Source organism: Sapajus apella, unplaced genomic scaffold (assembly GCF_009761245.1).
Source record: "Sapajus apella isolate SASKATOON/1434 unplaced genomic scaffold, GSC_monkey_1.0 scaffold17, whole genome shotgun sequence".
NCBI classification, from domain to species: Eukaryota; Metazoa; Chordata; class Mammalia; order Primates; family Cebidae; genus Sapajus; species Sapajus apella.
In genome coordinates this window covers 15,245,921-15,258,842 of record NW_022436957.1, presented here as the reverse complement: position 1 = coordinate 15,258,842, position 12,922 = coordinate 15,245,921, and the positions used below count along the sequence as shown (strand labels likewise).

The following is a 12,922-nucleotide window of genomic DNA, read 5'->3' as shown; positions in this document are numbered from 1 at the left end:
CTTCTCACTTGCCTCTCTCTATCCAAAGAGAAAAATCTGTTTCCCATAGACTATCAGTATACTGTCCTATATTGCTCAGTAACTCAAATGGGACTACATAGCCGCCTCTAGACCGTCACAAGCAAAGAGGAACAGGGCTGCCCTTCTTTTGTAATCAGTGACCGGCATCCACTTGCCCTTGGCTCTTGTACCTTGTAATAAACTGCCTTTTGTGTCAAGGCTGTCAGAGTGTTCTGTCTACTAAAATGGACTTGGATTTGTGGAAGAAAGAGAATTCTTCCTTTAATCCTCTTTCTGTAGCTTTTTAGAGATTTATGGATATAGCTGTAGAAGGGGAAAAGAAAAATCCTGTTTCTCTCTCTTCCATGCAATAGCTTGTTAAACTAAGAAGGAAATGATTAGTCCATTCAGTTTGAATCCTGTTTATTGAATGACTAAAGGATGTAAGAGATGAAGTGTAATCCAGACAGAAAGGATTATTATTGAGGAAAAGAGGTGCTCTGACATATCATAAGAGCCTTTGCTCCTATTTTGGCTCTTAAAACTCTGTTTTACTTTTGTTTTAGACCTAGAAGGTTTTGACTCCGTGGTGTCATCTACTGAGAAACTCAGTCATCCGACCACAAGCAGACCAAAAGCTACGGGAAGGCGGCCTCCATCCCAGTCCCTCACATCTGTAAGTGTCTCCTCATACTGTATGTCCCCTTACTTCTCTACAGCTGAAAAGCAGAACAAATTAGAGACTCTAGCTAAGGACTCTTCTGGAAGCAGCCGATTTGACGACACCACAGGAGAGGGAAGCCATGAGATACACTGCCAACCAAAAGTGATTTCAGAGTCTTCTTGAGTCAAGCGCCATTTCTTTCTATTTGTTCTTTGTGTTTCTGCCAGCAAGGTAGGCACTCCCTATTCCCACCTTCCTGTTCTTTTCTTCCAGAATGATTCTAATTTGAGACTAAAATGAAATGGGTAAGAAACAAAGATCATGTTTTATGGTGGGGAAAGGAGAATGAGGCTGGTTTGGTCTAAAAACAAAACTTTACTAAATAAAGATCTGCTCCTATATAGTGCCAGGCAGTGGCCAGACCTTTCTTTCTCAAATCCCCATTGCCTGTACCCCTCCACAGAATACCACGCACACTTTCAGGATATTGTTTTCAAACATATGAGGCCCCTGGTAATGAAGGAAAGACTGATTGGAACACTCAGGATAACCCATAGAAGATTTTTGTTTGGGTTGTTTTGAATGACTTTTTATTGCGAGCCTGTTACATGTTTATTGTACCAAATTTGAACTACAAAATGTATAAAGAAGAGTTACCTGTAATTCTGCTCCCCAGTGCAAAGAACTGTTAACTTTTTGCTATACGCCCTTAGCTTTTTTAAAAAATTATTTGTATATATAAAATTATTTCTTCACAAATGGGATTACATAGTATGCATCGTTTTGAAACTTGCTTTTCTCCTGTTCTGTTGTGTGCCTTTCTCCCCAGTCATGACAGCATTCTTCCCTGACATCACATTTCATGGCTGCCCATTTTTCTAACCTATTGGTATGTGAGTGTTTAGCCAGTGTACCATTATTGGGCATTTATGTTGTTTCCAGTTCCTCGTTATAAACAACACTGAAATGAATGTCACTGCAGAAAAATCTTGATGCTGCCATAAAATTACTGACTTGGGTAAAAATTTTCTGGAAGTGGGTCAAAGGGAAATGTATGCTTTGCTTTTGCCACAGGCTGTACTGCCCCCTCCAAGCTCACCTTCCACAAGTTGTGTTTGTGTATAATCAATATCTTTCTCTCTCTCTCTCTGTTTCTATATAGCACATTGCCTTGTTCCGGTGAGTCTAAGTCCTTATGACCCCCACCCAGATACACCAAGGAATTAATTAACCTTTTGCAGGTTTCCCACGACACTTCCTATTTTTATGTCATCACTGATCCCACCTAAGGTGTCATCATTTAGAAGAAAAAGAATGTCACTTCCTTGGAGCCTCTTCTCTCATATCTAGAGTCTGGAAGTATGGTTTGAGTCATCCTATTTTTCCTCTTAGTGTGAAAGAAACCTAACTTTGCATTGACACCTTTTTGGGAGAAAGACTTTAAAAAGTAGCTGACTTTTTTATTGTTACACAAACTTCTCTGTCAACACCACCTTCTTTCCCCTCTCCCTCTCACCTCTTCACACCCCCACCTCAACACCCCTTTTATACCCACGACCTGTTTAGTTGCTTCTTAGTATCTCTATATTTTGTGTTTCAATCCTACCTCCTCCATCTTCTCTATAAATCCTTCATCATTTTTGCCTTCCTTCCAAATTCTTCCCAACTTTTCAAGGTCTAGAGAGCCTCATGACTTCCAGAATTACAGACAGGTTTAAATTACCATCTCTTGTCCCACCTTTGGTCCATACATCCCATGCCTGAGAGTTCGTATGTATTTGGAGGATGTGGTAAGGACATACCATCTTCACTGCCGTCAGACTACACAGTTGTACATTCATTCAACAAATCTTTATAGACATCTGTCCCCTATGTGCTCGGCACTGCTGTGCCAGGTACCAGAGATACGACTGAAATGAAAAGCACATGGTCACTGCCTGCAGGAAGCTTACCGCACAGTGATTCAAAGTTTGGCATTTTATATGAAGTCACTTCATTTGCAGACTTAAAACAAAAGAATATAGTTGTGCTTTAAAGTATAAGTACTATATTCTCTTCCCTTCATTCCCATTCATCCCCACTTGGATCTGTACATTGAATTCCTATTTATTCTTCTTCCAGTTAGCACCTGTGGATTTTTCGCAGACAAATGGAGGCTTAGTGGATTTGAGTGTATTCCTCAAAGGCCACTGGGGAATATGACAGAGGAAATACACTAGTCATGATTCCCCAGCCTGGGGCCTCTGACCCTTGTTGAAGCTCTTTATGTTTATAGGATTCAAAGAGCAAGCTTTGATTGCCAGCTCATGAACCCTAGGTCATATTGGAGGGAACTGGCTTTTTGAATAAAGTTTCAAAAAGAAGGGATCCAGGCATGGCATGGTGGCTAAGCAGTTAAGCCTAGATTAATTAGAAAGCTTGGTGGTAGGGGAAACTTTATTCTAGGTAATTGGATTTTCAGATTAAGATTAACAAATAAAACCTGTTGAATTGAAAACTTTGCTTAAAAATTCCCTAAAATGCATTAGGTTTCTGCCTTAAGTAAACAGAAGAAAACATACAATATTTTGGGATATAATTTTTGTATAATGATACCAAGTGGTGATTTTAGATGGGACTGTTTTTCTACCACCAGTGTAGAAAGCATAGAGATGAAGCTGAAGATGAGCTTGTCCAAAGAGATCTCTGGAAGGTTCTTCATTATAAAGGATTCCTTGCTATAGGAACTCTGATTTGCTTTGTTCTAAAATTGGGAAATTCTAGCCCAGTGATCATCTATGACTAAGTGACTTCCAGTGAATTGGTCCAGAATTTTTTTTTTTCAGACAGGGTTCCACTCTTTTGCCCAGGCTGGAGGGCAGTGGTACGATGTTCGTGGCTCACCACAGCTTCGACCTCTGGGGCTCAAGTGATCTCCCACCTCAGCCTCCTGAGCAGCTGGGACTACAGGTGCAAACCACCGTACCTGGCTAATTTTTGTATTTTTCATAGAGATGGGGTTTCGCCATGTTGCCTAGCTGGTCTCAAATTCCTGGGCTCAAGAGATCCTCCCGCCTCAGCCTCCCAAAGTGTTGGGATTACAGGCGTGAGCCACCACATCCAGCCTTATCTGGCTTTTTTATCTTTACAGTGGTCTTCACAGTGAGGCAGAAAGAACAGGGATGTTGTCCTATATTTTACTAAAAGATGCTGCCATTCTGTAAATATACTACGGCAATACAGACTCCAAAATGGATGTTGACTGTCAGCAGTAATGAGGGCAGAGATTTAACAGCAGGTACCAAAGGAGGTATGAGCTTGTTGTACTAGCAAGCAATGCTGTGCCCTCAGGCTGAGGAAACACTGGTCGCTGGACCACAGGCCTGGTGAGCCCTTGTCCCTGGAAATGGTTTTCTCTCAGACACATCCTTTAGGACACTTCCACATGCAGATTTAGCAATCCAAAGATCAAGGAAAAGGAAGAGGAGGGAATGAAGGAGAGGCAGATTAGAGGTAGCCTCTCATTGACCTGTGTGTTCTTCCTTGGTGGACTGTCAGCCCTGTGAGGGCAGGCATCCTGTGTGGCGTGTCACTAAGTCTGCAGTACAAAACTCAGTGCTTGACACATGGTAGCAAATGTTTAGAGGAAGCAGCAGGAAAGGATGGACGATGGATGCTTGCAAGGATGAAGTGAGTGATGGACATCAGTGGCAAGATCCCTGGTTTAGGAAACCTTGCTTCTTAGTTGCAGTTCTGCCACTAACCAGCTATGTGACTTGAACACATGGATAACAGCACACTTTTTTGCCTCAGGGTTATCGTGAGAAGACAAAATAGCAGTGTCAAGTGCTTTGGAAAGCATACAGCATTATATTAACAAAAGCGGTGTCAGCTAAGGTATAATTCTGACAAAAGCATTTTCTTTTGGCTTTATCAGTCATCCCTTTCAAGCCCTGATATCTTCGACTCCCCAAGTCCCGAAGAGGATAAGGAGGAACACATTTCACTTGCGCACAGAGGAGTGGACGCGTCAAAGAAAACTTCCAAGACTGTTACCATATCCCAAGTGAGTGACCAGCCATGAGAGGGTGTCCCTATCATTTCATGCATGTACTAGTGATGGGTTATAAACCAAACAAAGATATGCAGACAGTGCAGGTGTTTGTCATTCTTCAATGACAGCAATTCCATTACTAATCAAAATCCCAAGGCATGCTGCCATCTCTGAAACTAAGCAGAATCCCTGAGATACAAGTTCAGTTGTTTATTTCCCATGTTTTCATCTTATGGTTTGATCTCCTCTTCATACCATCACACATACATTCACAAATGCCTTCACACACTACCACCATCACCACAACCAGAACAATGTAAAAAGCCTTGAGGTATCTAGAGAGAAGACATTATTCAATGATGTGCCCTCTGCCCATAGATCTTGTCTTTTATGTTCAAAGCTGGTCACAAATTACAGTTGGAAGATCGTAAATATAAATAATGTGGTCTTTTAAAGAAAATTGATTTGGATTCATATTCTGTGATAAATTTATAGTCTAAAAACATTTCAATTTCATTCCATTCCCAGGGAATAGTATAGATACTTTATTAGTTTATGAGAAACAAGGAAGACATTTAACTTTTAGCTACTTCATGTAACTTTTGAGGAGTATCTTGTACAAATTCTCTTCTTCCTATGAATACGAACCAAGATTTTAAAATTCCATTTTCTCCTACTAAGAAAACCCAGTTGACTGGAATTATTTTGTCTGAATATTAACAACTTATTTCTGTCTAAAAGCAGAAAACTGTAGTCACTTGAAGCAGGAATTAGCACAAAGAAATCAAAGGTTACCATGGAATTTTCCTTCTCCATAGATGTAAGAATTTACATGTGTAGATTTTCTTAAAAATGTGATACAGTAAGCAAAACGTGATCCTATACAACAAATCAATTGTAATTATTCACAAAATCGAAACATTCTTTCTTTATAAAAGGATTCCATCTGCAGAAATTGGATTTGACCCTTTTTCTGGTGACCATAGGTATACCTATAGTTTCATTCTGACATCCCTGGGGTGTCTCTACAATGACATCTACTGGTGAATAGTGGGTTTTCACGGTTCTGATTTGCACAGTTCTATCCCATTAGCCTATTTCACCTCCCCCAAGTTGTCATGTCCTGCCCTTCACTGCTTTTACAAATTCTGCTTGAACTAATTTGATCAGGGAGTGTGGTGGCCTATACTCTGTGAGGGCTTTAAAATTGCTCAGTAGCCGAAATGGGCCAGGAGAGCAAGTCATGTAGGAAATGCCAAGAGAAGCATTGATTCGAGAAGTGCCTGGAAGTCAGTCAGTGCAAAGGCATTGGTGGGTCACAGAAGTATGGGAGGTCTGCAAGGCTGCAGGATGGGAAAAAGGAAAAGGCATGAGCCCAGACAAGCAAAGGAGAGAAGGACAGGAGAGCATAAATCTTCAGACTCAGGCAGCCACAGTGGTAGTGCTGGACTTGAGGGATCCAGTTGACAGTGAGGGAATTGACTCCCCGTTCCGCCAGTTATTACCTCTGAGTCTTGGAGAACTACTCAGCCACCTCTCTAAGCCCCAGTTTCATGCTTGGTAAAATGCTTGTGTGAACCAATCGTCGTTCAAATTGTCTAGCTGGCATCCAACATGTGATCAGCGCTCCATAAATGTCAGTTCCTCTTTCCTCTTACTCTAACTCCTAACGATAAAGCATGGGCTGGCGGAGTGCTGTCCCTGGCAGCAGAGAGCGCTTTTCCTCAATGGTAACTTGGCAGAAAAAAGGCGAGCAGAGAGGCTGGGAATGATGGCCCATCTGCTTTTGGCTTTCTCTGCCCAGTCTCTCCCTCTAGCACAGCCTGAATCCAGACTCTGCCTCCTCGCCATGCCAGCCAAGCCCCTTTTTGGCTCCTGTGCTGGGGTAGCCTGCTGGGCACCTGCTGCTGGAGGGAGTCTCGCAGCCACGTTGCCAAGCTTCACCACCAGCCTCCACTTCTGCTCTGTCGCTCACACCCTCACCTCCCAACATCCTGTCCCACTCTTTTCCCTCCTCCCCACCTGCCTCCCAGCTCCCTTGTTGGTGCCTCCTCCCCCAGGAGCCTACTGGGCACCCCTCTTCCCTCTCACCCATGACTGTCTTCCTGGGCCCTCCTGGCCTCCTCAGGACACTTCTCCATCAGGCCTCCCTGGCTGGTGTCTTCCATCTTCGGCCTGGCCCTTCACTGACTCTTTCTTTCAACATATCTTGTAGCTTAGGGCCTCCCCTGTCCTGGAAAGTGAACAGAAACCTTCCCTGATTCCACCTCCCCCTGAGGCTTCTGCATGAGCATGCTCCCTCTCTCCTGTCTTCCTGCCTCTGCCAAGTTTCTGGAAAGAGAGTCCTAAACTTGCAGGCCACATTCTTCACCTCCTATCCAGGTGCTCATCTGCCATGAGCAGGTTTCTGTCTCCCTGGCTCCACCAAATGGACCCCACCCAGTTTTCCTCTTAGCACCCTTTACCCACGTATGCCACCACTTCGTTCCTTCTGGACTCTCCTCCAGGGGCTTCCTTCTGGAATCTCCTCCAGGCCTCTCTTCTGCTTCGTCCCCTCTTCCTCTCCTCTTTCCCAGTCACCAAGGGCTCCTAAAATCCAATGTCTCAAAAACGGAAATCATTATCTGGCTCTTCAACCTGCTCTTTCTTCCATGAAAGGTACAACTTTGATGCCTGGTGCATCCATCTGCACCCATGGTCCCTGATCTGTCTTTCCTCCTCCACCCTCTGCATCCCGTCCAGGATCACATCTCCCTGCCCACAAGCCATCTGCTATATGAGGGCAGGGACTCCATCCTCCTGGCCCACTCCTGCCTCCAGCACTGGGAACAATGCCTGATGCTCTATGTCCACTGAGCCTGCCTTCATCATGTCACTCAAAGTTGTCTTGTGTCTTTCCTAGCCACTGTCTGGGTCAAACCCTGACTGCTTCTAGCTTATGTTGTGTAAGACTCTCCCAGCAGTTCTCTCCAGCTCCAGATCTGCCAACCCTTAGGCCCTTCTGCAGCCAGCATGGTCCTCAGCACAGTGTACCCTCCTCACGCCCTTTCACCTAGCCGCTTGTACCTCCCAGCCTTAGCTTTACCCCCAAGGCCCTCTCTTGCACCCTCTGACATTCTAGCAGTGCTTCCCACCAATGCATTTTGCTCTGTGGTCTCTAGACCTTTGCCTAGCATGCTCTCTCCCCCTGCAGCTTCTTTCTCTAAGTGTCCCTCCTTTCCTCTGGCTACTTCTTGGTCCTTCTCTAAGATGGGACTGTCAGCTCCTGCTTGTGATGCCTGCCCGTCCGGATGGCTGGCTCCTTTTCTGTGTTTCTGGGGCTCTGTATGCTCGCCTCCCTCTGTGCAGTCTTCCCCCACATCACAGTGCATTGGTCTGTCTGTCTGTCTGTCTGTGCCCCACTGGGTTCTGAGCTCCCTGGAGACCAGGAGAATGCCTTAATGTCTTGTTCACTTCAGAGTTCGTGGTGCCTGGCATCAGGTGCCTGCCCACATGTGGTTGGGCATCTCGATGGGTATATTACACCAGTCAAGAACTCTCTGTCCAGAAAGAAGGTCAAATTTAAAATACATAGAAGGTGGCATGTGAGTGAGGGGGAAAGGCCTGTACCAGGCAGGCCCTTAGTGGCTTGTGGATGAAGGAATAAGTGAATGGAATGTGTGGAGAGAGGCAGGGACAGTGGCGTTAATGGAGAGTTTGACTAACCAGGACAAATGCGCAGCACACAAATCCCCGGCCCTGAATCCTCCCTGCCTTCCCTCATCACAGGTGTCCGACAACAAAGCATCCCTGCCACCCAAGCCGGGGACCATGGCAGCAGGTGGTGGTGGGCCAGCCCCTTTGTCTTCGGCGGCACCCTCCCCCCTGTCATCCTCTTTGGGAACAGCTGGACACAGAGCCAACTCCCCGTCTCTGTTCAGCACGGAAGGAAAACCAAAGATGGAGCCTGCGGCCAGTAGCCAGGCAGCTGTGGAGGAGCTAAGGACACAGGTCCGCGAGCTGAGGAGCATCATTGAGAACATGAAGGACCAGCAGAAGTGAGTGCCCAAGGACTCTTGCAGCCGCCACCCAGGTTGCTCTCTGTCAGGCCAGCACCTAGTTCTGAAAGCGTGGACCCCAGCCTGCCTTGGAGGGTGGGCCTGGCCTCCTGGGTGATGGTGGCAGCAATGGTGGGAGTGTGTGTAGATCCCGAGAGTCTTAATTTATACTTAAATTATGTTGCATGTTTTTGCTGGATTTACTGTGTGCAGAAAGGGCACAGGCTGGCCATGGGGTATAGAGAGATGAGTCCATTGCAGGGACTGATGCTCTCAGCAGGCTGCTAAGAAGAAAAGCATTTAAATCTCAAAAAAAAAAAAAAAAGTAGGGAGGCACTGCTCTGAGTAAACTGAGGCTTGAAGAGTTTAGTGATCTTGGCTGTTTCTTGAAAGAATCAGGGAAGGCATCTCGAAGAGGTATTTCCTGGGTAGGATTTTGAATGATGATTTAGGATTGCTAAGAGCACACTACTCCTGCAGCAGGAACAGAATGTAGATTCCTGGGTACACAGGGCAGCCTGGTGAGGTCAGCGCATCCCCAGGTGACTGGCCTCCTTGGATCAGGAGGTGTCTGGGGTGATGACAGGAGATGCAGCCAGAGACTTAGAGTGATGAAGCCCTCTGACAGTCTGGGGCCCGCAAAGGCCTTTCACCTGCCTCCTGCTATGGGGCTAGAGGGCCCTAATGTGTTTTGTGGTCACTTTTGGGGGATAACTGGGTTAAACAAAGTTAATTTCTTTTCTGAAGGGCTCCTGAGAGCCTTCGCTTTGCATTGGGAGGATGGAGAGAATAGCATATGCAAGGTTTCCCACACCTGCTTAATCACAGAACCTTTTTTTTTTTTTTTTTTTTTTTGCTAGAGCATCCTAGGATTCCATGGAACTCACTTTGAGCAATGTGGCTCTAAGTAGGTTGTGTTCTACTCAGGCTGGGAGGTACCATATAGAATTGTAGCCTCTTAGACTTACCCCAGTCTGGAAGAGATCCATCAGATTATTATATAGGACTGGCAGGATGGTACATGAGAAGGTATCCTGGGGCAGCCAGGCTACCCCTAACTCCTTAAAGTCCTCAGCTCCTACCTGGCTCTGGAGGTTACTCATTTGGATACCCAAAGGCCCCATCCATGTCCAAGTGACCTGTTTCCCTTGCCTAGACAGGACATCCCAGAGGCCCCAGGACACCACAGAGCACTGGTTCTTGGCCTTCTGAATAGGACCACATGGCGTCAGACTGGCTTGAATTCAGGACTTTAGCCCTTTGGACCCTCTAAGAAGTGCCTGGAACGTCTGAAATGGCCTCTGCTTCGGGGCTGCCACACTATGTTTCTCCCCCACTGTGAAGCTGCAAATAGTTGGTGGGAATTGTCTTTTCCCAGCCAATATCTCTTGAATCAACACCCCACGGTGGCCTCTCTTCCAAGGCCTGCCTTTCACTGCCTACATCAGTCTGACCTTCATGCCCAGGGTCAGTGGGTCCCCACTAGTCTCTTGTGTTAGCTCTTCATTTCACTTTCCTATTAGCCTTTAACTTAAGTCCACGCCAGCTCTCCTCATCTCCAAATATGCTGGTTCTCACCTCCCTGCTTTTCCCTGGCTTTTCTCTGTCAATTCCCCCATCTTTCTTCCTCCTCATAGACTTACAGTCATTTTCATTTCACTAGTTCAAGACTTAGTGACTTTCTGTGGACTGCTTTCCTCAGTTAACTCCCCACAACTGGACTGCTTGAGGCTTTGCCTGCCAGTCTCCTGGGGTTGGACCATTTGCTTAGGATCTCACCTTCTTCCTAAGTCCTAAGTAGTACCCACTGAGATATGGGTGCATAATGTGTGCTTAAATAAATACTGTAATGAATCACAACTGGTTCATATCAGTTGTGATATAAATCCAGTATGTTGACAGTAGGGCTGGGACACTGCCCCAGATATAGGGATCATCATGGTGTTCATCTGAAGTAAGCAAATGCAATATAACTTCCACCTTATTTTACTGTGGTGTCTCAGCCATCTTTGTTTCTTGATTTTCCAATCCAGTCTGTAAAAATGTACGTGTAAAATGGAGTGTTCGATATCTTAAAATGGAAGACAGCTCTCTGCCCAGTGTTTGGATGGTTGCAGTGTCCTAAGTATAGAGCCCTCACTTTGTGGAATGGTTAGTGTTGTGCACTTCATTATTTTGTGCTGGAAAGGGCATTAGGCCGTGGATCCTAAGTCATGCCAGTTTCTCTGAGACATGATTGCCATACCATTACTCCAATTATTTTACCCCCAAGTTTTTGGGATTTAATATGTAGGATTTTGTGAGAATCTATGAAAACACACCAGTAACCTTTTGGCAATTCAAAACTCTGTTGAAATTAAAGGAAATAGGCCAGGTGTGGTGGTTCACACCTGTAATCCCAGCACTTTGAGAGGCTGAGGTGGGTGGATCACCTAAGGTCAGGGGGTTCAGGACCAGCCTGGCCAACATGGTAAAACCCCATCTCCACTAAAAATACAAAAATTAGCTGGGCTTGGTGGCACATGCCTATAATTCTAGCTACTCAGGAGGCTGAGGCAGGAGAATCGCTTGAACCCAGGAGGCGAAGGTTGCAGTGAGCTGAGATCACACCACTGCACTCCAGCCAGGGTGACAGAGTGAGACTCTGTCTCAAAAAAAAAAAAAAAGTAAATAAAATAAAGGAAATATATATGGAGTGGTAAAAACATCTGCAATAAAAATTGTAAGAAGAGCCAGGCTTAGTGGCTCATGCCTGTAATCCTAGCACTTTGGGAGGCCAAGGCAGGAGGATTGCTGGAGCCCAGGAGTTCAAGACCAGCCTGGGCAACATAGTGAGACCCTATCTCTACAAAAATAATTTTTAAAATTGGCCTGGCATGGTGGTGTGCGCTTATAGTCCTAGCTACTCAGGAGGCTGGGCTGGAGGATCACTTGAGTGTTGGAGGTTGAGGCTATAGTGAGGCGTGATTGTGTCACTGCACTTCAGCCTGAGCAACAGAGCAAGACCTTGTCTAAAAATATATATATAATAAGTACATTTAAAGCCCAGTAATTTTGTAATAAAGGAATGGTTATAGGGAAGATGACAGAATACGAACCTGGATTCGTGAAGTCTAGTCATTGGGCAAGTCAGGCCACCATGCTGGGCTTCTGTTTCCCCATCTCCTTTTGGGAGAAGTTTGGACTAAGAGGTTTCAAAGGTCACTTCCAGACCCACCAGTTGCTGGCTACGTATTTTAGGGGCCCCAAAATAATGGCAAGCCTCTCTGTCTGAAACAAATTTTTAGCAGTAACAATGCAAAGAAAATATGATGTTTTGTCAACATTTTCTTTGTGAAAAAGGGTCACATGGATTTTGTAGTGATAATAAGAGGTTTCTGATCTTTGATGAGGGAAGTCTGGGCTTTTGGTTAATTTCATTGCCTTTTGCTTTACAGACGAGAGATTAAACAGTTATTGTCTGAGTTGGATGAAGAAAAGAAAATCCGGCTTCGGTTGCAGGTGAGTCCCTTGGGGTTCTGCTGCCTGTGAATCCTAGGCTAAGTGGGGCAGGACAGAGTCAGGGCTTTTATTTAAAAAATAAATGACTGTTACCTCTCTACAGATCTGGATACACTTCCTGTGACCATTTTCTTAGACTCGTATAGGCTTACGACACATCGTTTCCTCCAGGAAATCTTAGGGAAGGGAAACATTAGTAAATGTGCCCCAAATTGGGTTTCTCATTTGGAATTTATCTTCTTTTTTTTTGTTTTCTGTTTTTTATTTTTATTTTATATTTTTTGGATACAGAGTCTGTCTCACTCTGTCACCATGGCTTGGAGTGCAGTGGCACAATCTCGGCTCACTGCAACCTCTGCCTCCTGGGTTCAAGCGATTCTCCTGCCTCAGCCTCCTGAGTAGCTGGGACTACAGGCACACATCACCAAGCCCAGCAAAATTTTTGTTATTTTTAGTAGAGATGGAGTTTCACGGTGTTAGCCAGGATGGTCTCGATCTCCTGACCTCAGGTGATCTGCCCACCTCAGCTTCCCAAAGTGCTGGGATTACAGGCGTGAGCCACTGTGCCCAGCCTGGAATTTATCTTAAATATCTCCTCTGCAAAAAGCCCCTCCCCCACCTCCATTTCCAAGAGGCCTCATTATAGTAACTGCCAGAGGGCATGACCCTGGGGAGGCCCTGTTGCCA

The 12,922-nt window shown here is 45.3% G+C and overlaps 1 protein-coding gene and 1 long non-coding RNA gene across 14 annotated transcripts in view; both read left to right on the top strand.

The window, feature by feature from the left end:
• The window catches only part of SH3KBP1 (SH3 domain containing kinase binding protein 1), a 374,021-nt gene that overhangs the window by 357,974 nt on the left and 3,125 nt on the right, over positions 1–12,922 (top strand). For 9 of the 13 annotated variants that reach the window (XM_032286045.1, XM_032286048.1, XM_032286046.1 and 6 more), the window contains 4 exons: positions 567–676; positions 4,581–4,709; positions 8,466–8,734; positions 12,172–12,235. In XM_032286045.1, coding sequence (XP_032141936.1) covers positions 567–676; positions 4,581–4,709; positions 8,466–8,734; positions 12,172–12,235 — 572 coding nt within the window. The remainder of the gene's footprint in view (positions 1–566; positions 677–4,580; positions 4,710–8,465; positions 8,735–12,171; positions 12,236–12,922) is intronic. The other 4 variants (XM_032286049.1, XM_032286053.1, XM_032286054.1 and 1 more) reach the window with 1 other exon arrangement.
• Positions 683–3,594, top strand: LOC116556732. Its single transcript, XR_004271135.1, has 2 exons — positions 683–895; positions 1,128–3,594. It is a non-coding gene; the product is annotated as an uncharacterized LOC116556732 (long non-coding RNA).